General features: G+C 37.1%; 1 protein-coding gene across 1 annotated transcript in view; it reads right to left on the bottom strand.

The window, feature by feature from the left end:
• The window catches only part of TTC17 (tetratricopeptide repeat domain 17), a 54,515-nt gene that overhangs the window by 17,789 nt on the left and 22,899 nt on the right, over positions 1-13,827 (bottom strand). Inside the window, exons 15-16 of the mRNA XM_018082381.1 lie at positions 12,298-12,522; positions 10,004-10,190 (exon numbers count right to left, since the gene is read on the bottom strand). Of these exons, the coding sequence (XP_017937870.1) occupies positions 10,004-10,190; positions 12,298-12,522 (412 nt within the window). The remainder of the gene's footprint in view (positions 1-10,003; positions 10,191-12,297; positions 12,523-13,827) is intronic.

Genomic DNA, 13,827 nt, shown 5'->3' with positions numbered 1-13,827 from the left:
TTTTAGCTTCTTCCTTTAATATAAACCCTCCTTTGAAAAACTGAAAGTTACAGGCCAAAAATAAACATTTTCAAAGAACAGGACAAACTGCAATTGAAAAAGTTAAGTATAGAAAACAAATAATGAAAAGCAAAATGAAGTATTTCAAAATCTGATTTCCACAAATCCTCCCCTAGATGGTCAGTGGCCCTTCTTCAAAGATCATGAGGTGCATGCTCCAAACAGAGTAGTCAGAAAAGCAATACAAAACTTCAGTCTGATGCATAGCAAGCAACAGGATGATAATCTATGTTGCAAAAATTTAGACTGAAACACACAAAATGAAGCCTACAAAGTTCTTTCTTTTTTATTATTTATTCCAACAATAGTTTTTCAATTAAGAGGATTATAAGGTAAAACTGTTCTCACTCATAGGGAGTTTTAAAATCTGATTTGTAGCCAATAGATGCCTCTAAATTGGCTTAACTATAGATTTAAAAGTTATCTATTTGTCTCATTACAGTAGTTCTGATTAAACCTTTCAAAACATACAAATGCCAACAAATACATAACCAGATTTCTTGATCATATTGAGAGAAATACCTCACCACTGAGTAACAGACTAGTCCCTGAAGAACAGACACAAAAATTCTCCTAATGATATATGAAGACGTGATAAATAAAACATGGGAAAAAATTAAAAGAGAAAGACAAACCTATTTAAATTAGAACACAATGCAGTTAAATAAGGGACATGCATGCAAAACATCTTGAAGAATTCAGTAGGCTACTTTATAAGAGTAGAAAATGTCAACCCTCCCCCCCAACAACAGGGAGGGGAACCTCAAAGAGGTTGACTACCTAAAGCCTTCACTCTCCTCCTTCCTCACCACCCACTAAAAAAGGAGCTTTTTTTTTTCATGATGCAAACTGTAGAAGCAGTAACTTGCTCTATGATGCCTGGGGAATAGGGCTAAAACATAGAAAGACCTAAACATTTAAATTTAAACCCTCCAATCCTGTGAGTGGTTAAAAGAAGACTAGAAAATGCCTCTTTCAGAAGATCCCGTTCCTATATGTAGAGAAGGAAGGTAAGTAGCCCTCCAGTCTGAATTTCAGCCTGTGTCTCAAGATAATGAATTTTTTTGTTTATTTTGGGAAAAGAGGGAAAGAAAGGAAGAGAAACAAGCATAGATAAGTTCTGAAGGGAAATGCTTGTCCTCAGTGACTTCTCCTATGTCGCAGATTTTTTTTACTGTAGATAATAGTTACTCATAAATTTCTTAACAATAAACACACCCACGGTACATCACAGTATATCATATACTATGAATATTGAATGATCAATATTTAGTACTCTGTACACAACACACTTCTGAAATCTGTTTATGATTAAGCCAAGGAAATTCTTAGTTTAAGGATCACTACCATATGCAAAGGCAACAGTGGCCTTTTTTCTCTCTTTCTAATCTTTCCTCTTTTCCACATATCTCTTATTCTAAACATCATATGTTTTGTAGATCCTGTTAGAGCGTACAGTACCTATGAACTCAAGTTTAAAAAGGACTTTAAGTAAAACAGTAACCCTACTCACGAGAAATAGCATCTGTAGTTGAACTCTACGACAGGAAAGTAACTCCACAGTGGTTTACGATTAGCTTTCCACTTGTATGGGGCTGACACTGTAAAGCCAAGTAAAGGCCTCATGTGTGTGTGTCTTGATTACCACTCTGCCTGTAAGATTTACACCATATACTGGAATTCAAACAGTCTACCACAGAGACCTGATTCCATATTTATTTTGAGGAAGTATTTTGATAGGCCGTATTCATGTTTATCCATGTTTCTCTTTACTAGGTTATACTGCTCAGCAAGAGCAGATTAATAGTCAGACTTGATCCATGACAATTTATAGATTTGTTTGGGATAGATATCCATGCAGTCTTCATCCTAATTGGCCATCAAACCAGAGATACTGACACATTCAAACAGAAAACTAACGTGTTAACTGGTCAGGTAGGCATGTCCCTTATTAACCTAAGATAGCTTTTAAGTGCTTGGCAGTTTGTCATATGTTCTATGCAATACCATTAAGCAGCAGAATAGTTGCTATAAATAAGATCTAAAAAAAAAAATAAATCCTACTTTTGATGAAGTGATGATCAAGAACAGGATTAGTCTTTTCTTGAGTAAGGAATACCTGCAAAAGGTTATGTTTGACAAGAATACTGCCAACCACTCTAGATTAGAATTCAACATGAAAACACTCTCCTCATACTGCCAGAACAGTACAAAGCTATAGAACAATGACTGCAGAAAGACTAGGAATTTTTGGAAGAATGTCCCTGCTCCCCAAAACTGCTGCATTCAAGAAGCTTCAATCTATTCCTCTAGGAAACTCTGAACTGTCCTAGTTTCAGACATTAGTAACCAGAATAGATGATAGATTTAAAGCTTTGAGGACAGTCAGAGCACAACACAAACTCACATGAACCAAGCAACCAACCTTAAAAGGAAAAAACAAATCAATAAAGCAGACAGATTGGGGAAGTTAAGTGCCTGGCACTCTATGGCTCAGCGTGCAGTGCTTATTTCAATCTGAGCACATGGCATTGCATGCTGCTTTGAGACAATCTCAACATGACTCATTACAGGCTGAGGCTACACATCACCACTTTACAAGTCCTCAGATTTAAGCCAAGTGAATACAGGCTTCGAGGTCTTGGCAAGTTGCACAATGACACTATGCATTGTCAGTTCTCCCATACGTGGGGACCACATGTTCTTTTCTCTTCCAAACGTGTTTTAACCAACTCATTAATACAGCTCAACTATGAAGATGTTTGTGAGACTACATCTTCCTGGAGATGTAACTGGGAATTACTATTCCTCCTAAAAAGGCTGTTGAACATATGCTTTTGTTGGACCTTTTTAAATAGGTCCAGCTCTAGGCAGAGCAGACTATTAAGGTTCAGTAAGAACTTTTAGCAGCTATGTGCAAGTAACTGCCGCTGGCAAATGCAGCCTCCTAAACAGAGAAGGACACAGAGAGTCAAAAATATGTCTCATTTTCTCTACATTCTTGTCACAAAAAAGCACCAAAAAGATTGTAGAGAAATGTTAATACATCTGATAACAGAATGTATCAAGTTTCGAAATATTTAGTTGGGAAGAACCTTTTCCCTTCCACTCAACTCCTGACCATTCCCTCCTCCTATATGAACATGTAGCTATTGCTCAAGTAACTGAAGGCTCAAGATAACATATGAGGATGAATCTTTTGCACTATAAAGGCAGATAAAAATGGGAAATGTCATATTATGTTTACTTTAATACTGTACTGCTTTTTCTTCATACTGCATAGTTTTGCATCAGTAACCTCTCACTGAATTCCCCTACAATTCTAAATCCCCTTCCACAGTGCAATTCCCATTTCCTCAGTTACTCCTGCAGCGGAGGCCATAATTTTCTCCTTCCTCGTCTGCTAGCCTGATCCTGGGAAAAGACAGAATGGATACAGAACACTAAATATTGCAGGCATACCATTCTTAACAGAGCATGATGCAAAGTGAGGCTGATGACTGTTGGGAGAAGCTGTTAGGTACACTGCCATGCAGAAAATAAGCAGACTAAGCACATAAGCTAGCAAGACAGACTCTGCATGACGAAAGAAGCTGAAGACCAAATTCCCCCACTAGCATATTTAACACATGCGGAAGAGAATGACATTTGAGCTACAGAGATATACTTAAGAAAGCACACATTTCTTACAGAAACCTTTAAGATTCATAATGGCTTTCTAGCAAGCAGCAGCTTGGAAGCAACGTGCACAAGCAGCGGGTATGCAGCTTTGGATACTGGTGTAGCTAAAAATGCCATGTTTAACACAGTACCACATTCTTTCATTTTTAAATTTAAGAATCTTAATCCATACATCTTTGTATAGTTTTGAGAAGAAAAATATACGGGGCTTGGAAAGGAAAGACAAGTTTCAATATGAGCTTGGCATAGTGGTATCAGGGCAAGGTCCTTCAACTTCTTCAGTCACCCAAGAGACACTAGACAGAGACTTAGCAGGGAAAGATATGATTTATAAAGCAGGCACCAAGGAGTCAAAAGTATCAAAAAGTCTGCATCTGGTCAACTATGTTCCAGATCACGTCGCTAATATTCTAAGATTACTTGAGCTAAGGTGGACTGTAGGAACTGCTGCTTCTCTTACTGGGCTAGTGGTTCAGAAAGAGTAGCACAAGATCGAAAGAATAATTGGGTCACGTTATTCCCACAGAGCACATTCTCACATGGATTTCTCCAAGATCTCCCAGTCAGAGGCACATCTAACATTTCCTGACACCCCCACTCCCTAGGGATGTTGGCCTCCACCAGGACAAAAAGAAGTCCTCATTCTCCATTATCTCCCACCCACCTGCATTCAGCAAGATGTTTTCATTCTACACTAGAATAATTTAACCTCCTCTTACTCCTTTAGCACTGCAGACCCCAAATATGGTGACTTAGATTCCACTTGTGGGGCACCCACCATATGTCTTAGATGGACTAACACTGTATGACCTCCACTGCCAGAGTTGCTTGACTGCCAGAGGGAGAAAGAATCCAGCTTGATTTTCAGATTCCTGGTAGAACTTGCAGGGTGAACAGCAGGTACATGGGTGCACTCATGTGCCTGTATGGGGTAGCAATAAGCAATTGAGTATTTAACTTTAAAGGTTAACACTAATTTTAGAACTACCACTGTTTAAGACAACACCTACTTTATGCTATTATTAAATGACAATGCAAACTATTGCCATGATGTGTTTCTGAGAGCTCTGGCAAGCTGTCCACAGACTTCATAGAATTCTGCTTGTTTAAAAATTCTACTGGCTTTGACTATTCTGTTTATACAGATGAAACTTCTGATAAGGCGACGATGCTTTTCCTTAGTGTTTGTGTATCTGAAATCACTATAGGGAACTTGAGGTGATTGCAGCTGTCAAAATACAGTCAGAGGCTTGTTGATTGATGTGATGTTGATTTCAGGAAGTTATTTAATCCATCCATAAGCTTACTATTAGAGTTTCAAGCAGAGATTCTCCTTCCAGGTCAAAACTCCTGTTAATTTGCTTTAAGGTCTCAGCTTATTAACTTTAACTTGTAAGAACCTCGTGATTCATTTTAAGAGGAAGTACATGAAATGAACCAAGACTACTGACTTCATGTGGTACAGAGTATTTTTACCACAAGAGGGCACTAAAGCCACACCTAAAGCGGATCCTTATGCTGCCACCGCACACATCACAGAACTAAGAAGGATGATGCAATGCTTTCACAAACACACACACCCCATACATAAAAGGATTCAGGTTTCTTGATGGCATGCACATACATTCATAACGTACTCACACTCCCTCTACTTCCAACAGAGCAGCACAAAGCTTTTTGTAAAAGCACTACCCTGCCAAGGATGAAAGATGGTGAGACTCGAAGCTTGAAACAAGTTGTGCTTCACGTTTTGAATGCCATCGGTCTATTAATAAGATTTTAAATTTTAGTCTTGTCTAAAAGAATGTGAAGTGCATGAGCTCATAACAAAATCAGAACTGTTAGTCAGAGGTAGATGCTTACATTCTGATAAAAATGTTTTGAGTACAAATTGCCCAGGCAACAATTCTGTTTACACAAACAAGGAAAAGTCTTATACAACAGCAACTAATAAATCATCATTTTTCAACAGCCAGCTGATCATCACACTAAAAATATGGTTCTAGTCTTCTGTAACCTTTTTAATAAGGCTTGACAATATCAGAATGTTCACATCAGCCAGTGAAGTGCCACAGGAACAATTCTGTAGTTGGACAGTCCTCTACAGACCTTATCACATGACAAAAGCTACTTGCAATATTTTAAGCCATGAAAGTGTGCAAGACAAATCTCAGAAATGCATCATTTTAGTATCACACAAAAATGACGTTGGCTTTCTCTACTAGCTTAATAAGCAGCACAAATGTTTCATTTCTGCACCTCAGAGGTGACCATGCTTTTCACATTAAGCTTATGCAAGTCTCTTGGTCCTGTTACTTGTGTGTCAGATATGGCTGCTCGATTTATTTGTCAAGCAACACAAAGTTTCTGATACTTAACATGCTTCAGGAACTGACTTGCCAGTAACTAACAGTTGATGTAGCAACACCCTTAACACTGCCAAGTCACCTCTAGAAGGACCACCACAGGATAATCCCGTAAGAATGAAGTCTTTGAACCATTTTCTCAGGTATTTGGCAATAAGACAGTATGTGGCCCGCTGCTGTACAGCATCTACATTAGATGCAACTGACTGAACTGCAATTGTCTAAAATACATGTCACAGCTGATAGTGCTGTCATAATTTTTGACACTTCACACACCTACTCCATAAGAAAAAACCCTACCAAAAACCTCTGTAGATTTAGAAATTCTTTTACAACATTTATATAAACTTGAATATAGAAGGCAAAAAGAAAAATAAAAAGAAAAATGTTGGTATGAGATTTTTAATTCCTGTTCTCACATGCATGAAGTGATTTGTGCTTGAAATATAAATTTTTACCTAGAATGGAGATAAATTACTAAAAAAAAGTACCAGGCAGCAGTACAGACAGGAGCATACAAGCAAGCATCCAACAAGTCAGCATTAGTGTGTCACACTTCCAAAGCTCTGTGCTAACAGCAAACATCCCAACATGCTTGAGAAAATGTCTATTTCACCTATTTGAAAAAAACACCAAGCATGTACTGTAATCAAAAATCAGACCATAAGTTCAGATTCTTGACCCCACATTCCATCCCATGCTAGCATATAATTCCCACTGACCATTTGCTGGATTCTGCCAATGGCTCAGGGCAGCACAGCAAGGAATTCCGTGTCTCGCTAGTTAGTTCAGTTCTCATGAACAGAGGCTTTTGACAGGCGAAGCAAAAACACAGCTATCACATGGGCCTACAACCCAAAGCACAGGCAACCCTATTGCTGTTACTTTCAGAAATACTGAATCAATGCTTATCAAAACAAGATATTAAACCAGAGAAAACGTGATATTCCAATTTCTTTGTAAATTTTTTAGCATAACATATCCACCTCAAAGGATATAAATAGTTATGACACGCCATCAACTACCTAATAACAAGAGGACAAAATAAATTCAATATCAGATGTCCCCAAGCAGAAACACATCACCTGAAAGGCTGTGAGAAACTCCTGAAGTAACAATCCAGTGATACTGTGATTGTCAAGCATACATTTGATCCATGTATTTATGAATGTGCTTCATTAGCTCTATCCTATTCAGAAACATGTGTGAAAGTAGTGTTCAGTTTGCACCTTGTCATCAGAATGTACCTTCCAGTCTGTCATGGTGTTAAACAATAACAGATTATGTTGCTTTATGAATCTTCTAAGTCTATGTGACATTAACATTTTAAAAAATGTTGTAAATGCAACAAGTAATGTCAAATATTAGCATCTAAACAGTTCGCATTTTTTAGGTTCCATATAGTGGCTGAATAATTGCATATATTATTGTATTAGAATGGAAAGTCAAAATTCAAACTTACAATCTCTTTTCAATTGTTTTCTTTGGACTGAAGGATGAACAGAAGATTTCCAATATTTCAGGATACTTGTAAGTGCGAAGTGTGATTTCTGAGTATGCATTCTTGAAATAATTCTGGCTTTGGAGACTTAACCTCACTTTCATAGAGCCTGTCAAGGTTCCTCTTGAGTCAGCTGAAGTTTACGGTGGGGAAAAAAAAAATATTTCCCCAAACCTTATGAAAATAAGATAGGCACATCTATCTCTCCATTTTTTAATTTTGAGTTTTGACTTAAACCACAAATCATCATCAAGGTTGAATTAACCAGTATGTTTATTTTACACTCTGCACAAGAATGTACAAAGAGCATTTACACTATCTGTCAGGTTCGCACTTTCAGGTTTCTTGCACTCAGACAAAAGATGACCTATAGAATAGTATAAATAAAAATGAAAAAGAAATATTAAGAAGAGTCCCGGAAAAAGGTAAAAAAAAAAATAGAGTAAAATACTTAACTAGTGGAATACTGAAATTTAATAGGCAAATTAACAAGCTAAGGCATATTCAGCTCCCTCTTGATGTAGCATTGTCACAGATTCATTAACAAACAAAACCAAATGTCAATGTACCAGATGAATATATTTGTGCTCACTTTGTTAACCTGTGGCCAAGGTAGGAAGCAAAGATAACACTTTTCTCAGAAGCAAAGAAAGGAAAGATAACACTTTTCTCAGAAGCACTTTTGACAGGGGTTCTCCCTCACATTCAAGAAATAGAAACTTCCTAAACAGCATATGCAGCAACAGCTAACCTCAAAATGAACATCCTAGAACAGGAGTCAATGCTAACAGAGGCCAAGAATCAACCAAAACAGGTTATGACAACTTTAAGAAAGAAAAGCATACAAGACAAAAGAAAGATGTCAAAGATCACTTTGGAGTTCAGATACAGACACTGCTTGTTTACCATCTTGGTTCTGTGAATATACTTTTAAATCATTTTCTGCTTACCTTCAAAATAAAGTAGCTATCACTGGAACAACTAAACTTTTGAGTTTCAGACATTTTAAAGAAGATCTTAATTAAAAGTAAACAAACATTGATTTTTTTTCTAGAACAGTGAAGTGTCTCTTGTGATGAAATGCGCAAGTTCCATTACTGCTTACAGTATCTACTAGGATTTTTATAAGAAGGGCAATCTGAAGTTAAGAGATTCATTGCGAAGCACCAGCATATGGAGGAGCTGACATTATGAGCATCAGCAAGAGCCCCATCAGTTGGGCTGTAACACCACTTACTACAGTACATTTATCCAAACAGCATTCATTTCTCACACAACTGATGTACTGTCAATCACAGCAAAATGCATAAGGCTATAAAAAGAGTATTATTCTAATGGCATAGTCCTGAAATTTCACCTACAATGGCATCATCCATACTGTACCAGCAGACATGAAGTTTAGACTACGTTTAGACTACACAGTTCTACATGTTAAATCAGAGGAGGTTTCTCCATGTCTTTTCACTGGAGATAGAATTAAAAAAAACACCTCAGAGGAAGTTCTAGCAATACCAAAAATCAGAAGCATTTATCTGGTGAGGTTTTCATTTAAAAATAAGGAAAAGATTAGACAGAAAGATACCTTAGTAACAATTTGAGAGAGAGAGGTTTTTAAAATATATTAATAGATGTTCTTCAAGATTGCTCAAGAGCAGCATATTAGCCATATGCAAGCATACACAAAACACTGAAAATATTCAGTGGGATTGACTAAAATAAAAGAATCCACCTCCAAAAGCTCTTTTTTTAAAATACAAGTAGCCACTAATGACAATAAAGCATTCAATCTCAAATATTTTAAAAGTGAGACTGGATTCAGTCCTTCTTCTTACAGATTTTTGGAGGGTTAAGAGCAGTGACCACAGGTCTCATATCAACAAAATAATGTTGACACAGTATAGCCTATTCCTTAAAGACTGAACACTAGAAAATGACAGCCAAAGTACTGAACACACTGAAAGAATATGAATTAAACTAAACCACTCTTCACCAAATTCTTCAGCTTTAAGAAAACAAATCCAACTGTCTGTAAATTTTGAAGGGATGTACAAAGGGGTTGTTGAGTAGCTTAGCAATAGAAGTTGTGCATTTCCATAAATACTGAATCCAGCATTCCTGGTTTACCAGTAAGAAATTGATGAGGCTGTTAAGGTATTACTGACACACTCAGGAAGTAATTTGCATTCAGTGGAAGCCCTCTGGATATCTAAGAAGTCATCCTCAAGCAATTATTCAATGGACTGTAACTTTTCCATTAAAAGCAGTTTCTCAACCTTGATCCTTAAAGATAGAAAGCACTGTAAAGCAAAAGGATGGATTCTTGGAAAAAAGGGTGCAACACCCAAAGCAAATAGACATTATTTGACTTGTGGTCCATCTTTCAGCAGTTGCTTACCACTGCACACAGTTGAGGTGATGTTGTACAGAAAAGGATAAAACTGCAAACAACGGATCATCTTCAGGCTGCTTTCACACTCCAAACACTTGGTTGTCAAATTCAGTGCATGTCTGAAAGCCTGCAGGGCTCCACTTATGTTGTTCAGAGCCAGGTATGTGTTTCCTAGGCTCAAAAAAGTCAGGGGCTGAAAAGAGAAAAGTAACACACCCAGCATAAGTATGTTCACTGTTTAAGACTGGTAAGAGACAGGAAAAACCCTTGTCAATCCACACCCTCCCAAACTTGGCTACAAAGAATTCAGAAAACTTCTTAAACTGGGACTACCTGTTCTTCAAATGGAGAACTAACAGCTTGATGCATTGGTGCTAAACAAAAGCTGTTTTGACGTAGGGTTATGTTAAGAATTCTGTCTTCCTACAATAAAAACCCAGCTGTTAAATACACACAAACTGAAACGAAGTATTAAATACTTATAACCATCAGCAACATAATGCTTACTGCATAGAGTACCAAACTGAATGCTTGAAGGCAGTTTATAACATTTAAAAGTCAGAAAAAAAAGTAAAAATTTTTCTAGCGTTCTAGTAGGACAGACACATTTCATTTATCAAGAGTGTTCAGATTTACCTGAGCAGAACTAGGTTACTGCAAACACCAATGTCACACTAGCTTAGTGGTACACATTCATGCCTTTCAATTCTTTAAAAAACAGTATTTTTGTCCACTGCTTTTGGGCAGTCTCACTAAAGTATGTGTTTTTTAAAAAAGTAAAGAGTATAAACACCTTTTTCACTGGGTAGAACTTAATTAGCACTTTAATACAGGCACACAGTAAAGCACTACATTATGTTTGTTGACTGAAAAGTCTTTTCCTTGCATGAACTAATTTGCTGCAATTAGCAGTATAATGCTAGAATAATGAACTACAGTATTGTAATTTAGCAGTCATTTTTCCCACTGAAATAGTTTTACATTCATTGTCTGATCAGTAACTTAAGATTTTTCAAACTCATCTTAGTTTGTATTATTAAACAGCATTCAGAAAACAGTGCAAGCTGAGCAACAGGACCTTTTTTTAACAGCTTTTGCTTATATAGCACATTCTTTACTCCCAGTGGCTGTAATTAATTTTAATTTGTATTTACTTTACACTATATTCCAGGAAATACTATTCAAGTATAAAGTCTCCTGCTAATTTTTTTGGTACAATAGATATTACAGGACTGAGTACATCTGAAAAAAACAGGAGTAGACATTACTGTAATGAGGTAGGATTCACTAATATTTTTGAATGAAAGCCCTACTTACACAGCATGGTCCTAAGGATCCCTAGGCTCCTCCCCTCCAAGGCTGTGCTTTAAGGCACATCATTCAAGCATAGTTCTCTCTATACTTCCTTTTTGCACTCTTACACACCACCCAAATGGGCTAGCTTCCTTTCCAACATTTGAAAACTTCTTTCTGAATGCTATATTGAAAAAGCTTTTTCTGTTTTTAGCTTTTTTATGTGCTAGGTGACTGGTGGCCTAGCAGGTTTAAGCTCTGTTAATCTAACTACAGAGCACAGGAAAAAGTCACTTGAGCTTCTTACTGAAGCATCTCAAATCAAAGACCAAGACTGCCTGCTAGAGGAAAGCTGTCTCCCACTATGCCATGCCCCCTCCCCTTCCTTCTCACAATTGTTGTGGCCAGTCCAGTAGTTCAAAGAGTTTATATAGAAACTGTCTATATGACATAGGTGACAATGTACAAAATGTTTATAATGTTACTGCTCAGAAATACAAAAACCTGGTTTGAACCTATGGTTGGAAATAAAGCCACCAAACAACTAGAACACAGGTTTTCCTCTACGACAAAATCTGCGGACAAATAAAACAGTAGAGATAAAAAGTCAAGTGTCACAGAAAGATGTCTACACACAATCAAAGATCCTGGTGACATATATGCTACTTTAAGGATTTTAAGAATGCTGACAGCATTACGGATCTCTGTTTTAGATAAAAATGTTACCAGACACCAGGATTAAATCCCTTGGAGGCACTGCTGATAATACAGGTTTTGGGAGGCTAAAAGTCTGTCACTGATTTATAAGAACTTCTCTAGATGTTTCTACTCTCGGCAATCAGCATCACCCCGATGTGATCAAGAATTTAAATGAAAATTAACATCTGTTGCAAATCGCAAGCTGGAAGTTGAAATGCATGCACAGGTAAGTAAGCACAACATATATTTAGAAAATAATGAAGAAAAACACATTCACTGCTGAACAAACAGAAACCCCATCATCTTACCTCAGAGGCATTGATGGCCAAAGCCTTCAGCAGGAGTCTGCTGGCATCCGAATGAAGACCATAATGAAACAAGAGGTTGGCAAGGTTGACCAGAGGGATGTCCTGATACTCATGGGGAGCCAAATTATATGCTTTTTGCAAACAGGTGATAGCAAAGGTGCTATTTCCAACTGCACGCCAGTACAATCCAGCTTCATTAAGCAAAAGCCATAGAGGATCTTCTGGCTAAAGGAGAGTCAGGAAAAGGGTAAAAACACCCACAGAAAGGTGTCAGGAAGACAGAATTGCCTGCTATCTAGTAAGAAGAAAACAGAACTCACCTTTGCATACTATCTTATTAACTAGATACAAATTAGACTTTGTTGTGTCCACTAGCAGATTATTCAATCTGCTCTATTCTACTCAAATTGACACCATTTACAATCTGAACTGCAATTTAGTAGCAGCTGTTGCTCACACTCTTCTCATATGACTGCCTTATATATTGACCACAAAATCCCTTCAAATATACAAGTGATAATAGTCAATTCACTTCAGGAAGGAACATTTGTGAGCCACTTCAGAGTCTTAAAATTATACTAACACAAATCTATGTAGAAATGTTACAATTTGAAGGTCAGGCACATCCTGACCTTTCCCTGACAATTTAAGGTTTCAGAGTTGTATTTTTCTTACACTGAGTTATCTATTTGTCTTATCAAGGTTGACAACTGACATGCATTAGATACTATTGAAAGATTATAAAATAGGAAGCAATAAGAGGGCAGGTGGAAGAATGGAAGAAGTGTCAAATACACCTCTGAGTGCTCCTTCCTCCTCTTTCACCTATAACAGAAAAAACAAACACCCTAGAGGAGAAATAGCAAAATTTTAAAATCCTGGCAGGTGGACAGAGGTAGGTAAAACATCCATTTTCAGATGCACTTTCAAATTACTTAGAAACATGTTCTAGTTTTTAATATTTTCAGCATTATGTATTACACAATTCTGTACAAAGAGTTTACAGCATAAAAGCAACAACTGAAATTAATGTCCAGTCCAACCTACATGTCTGAAGCCCAAATGAATAGGAAACATGCAGCTAGAATTAAGGAAGCAAAACAGATAAGGATCTTTACAGTAGTATTATATCAATACAATGCAGCTGGCATAACAGTAATACTGTGTTGAAAAGTTAATCAGTAAGAAGATTTTGTTCCAGGTTTTAAAACCCTCACACAGGAGGGTTCTAACTATTTGGTTCTAGATGAACTGGAAGATATCAATAGGAAATATTATTCTTTGAGTACCTTACATAATCTATAATTTTAAGAGTATTTATGATCTCTATTTTGCAATGCACATCCATAACATTACTTACACGTTATCCATTCCAAACTTCTCACTGCATTACACTCCATACACACGTCTCAATGTCCTCTCTTAAACTAAATCCTCAGTAAGTTATTAGCATTTTGTCTTTCCCAACACAAAGATACCAGCTGTGGCCTTCCTGCTCTGAGGAGTTTATCATTAGCAGAACAGGTGTGA

Source organism: Manacus vitellinus, unplaced genomic scaffold, assembly GCF_001715985.3.
Source record: "Manacus vitellinus isolate BGI_N305 unplaced genomic scaffold, ASM171598v3 scaffold_6_pilon, whole genome shotgun sequence".
Classification (NCBI taxonomy): Eukaryota; Metazoa; Chordata; class Aves; order Passeriformes; family Pipridae; genus Manacus; species Manacus vitellinus.
The sequence above is the reverse complement of the archived record's forward strand: the minus strand, read 5'-3'. Positions and strand labels throughout refer to the sequence as shown.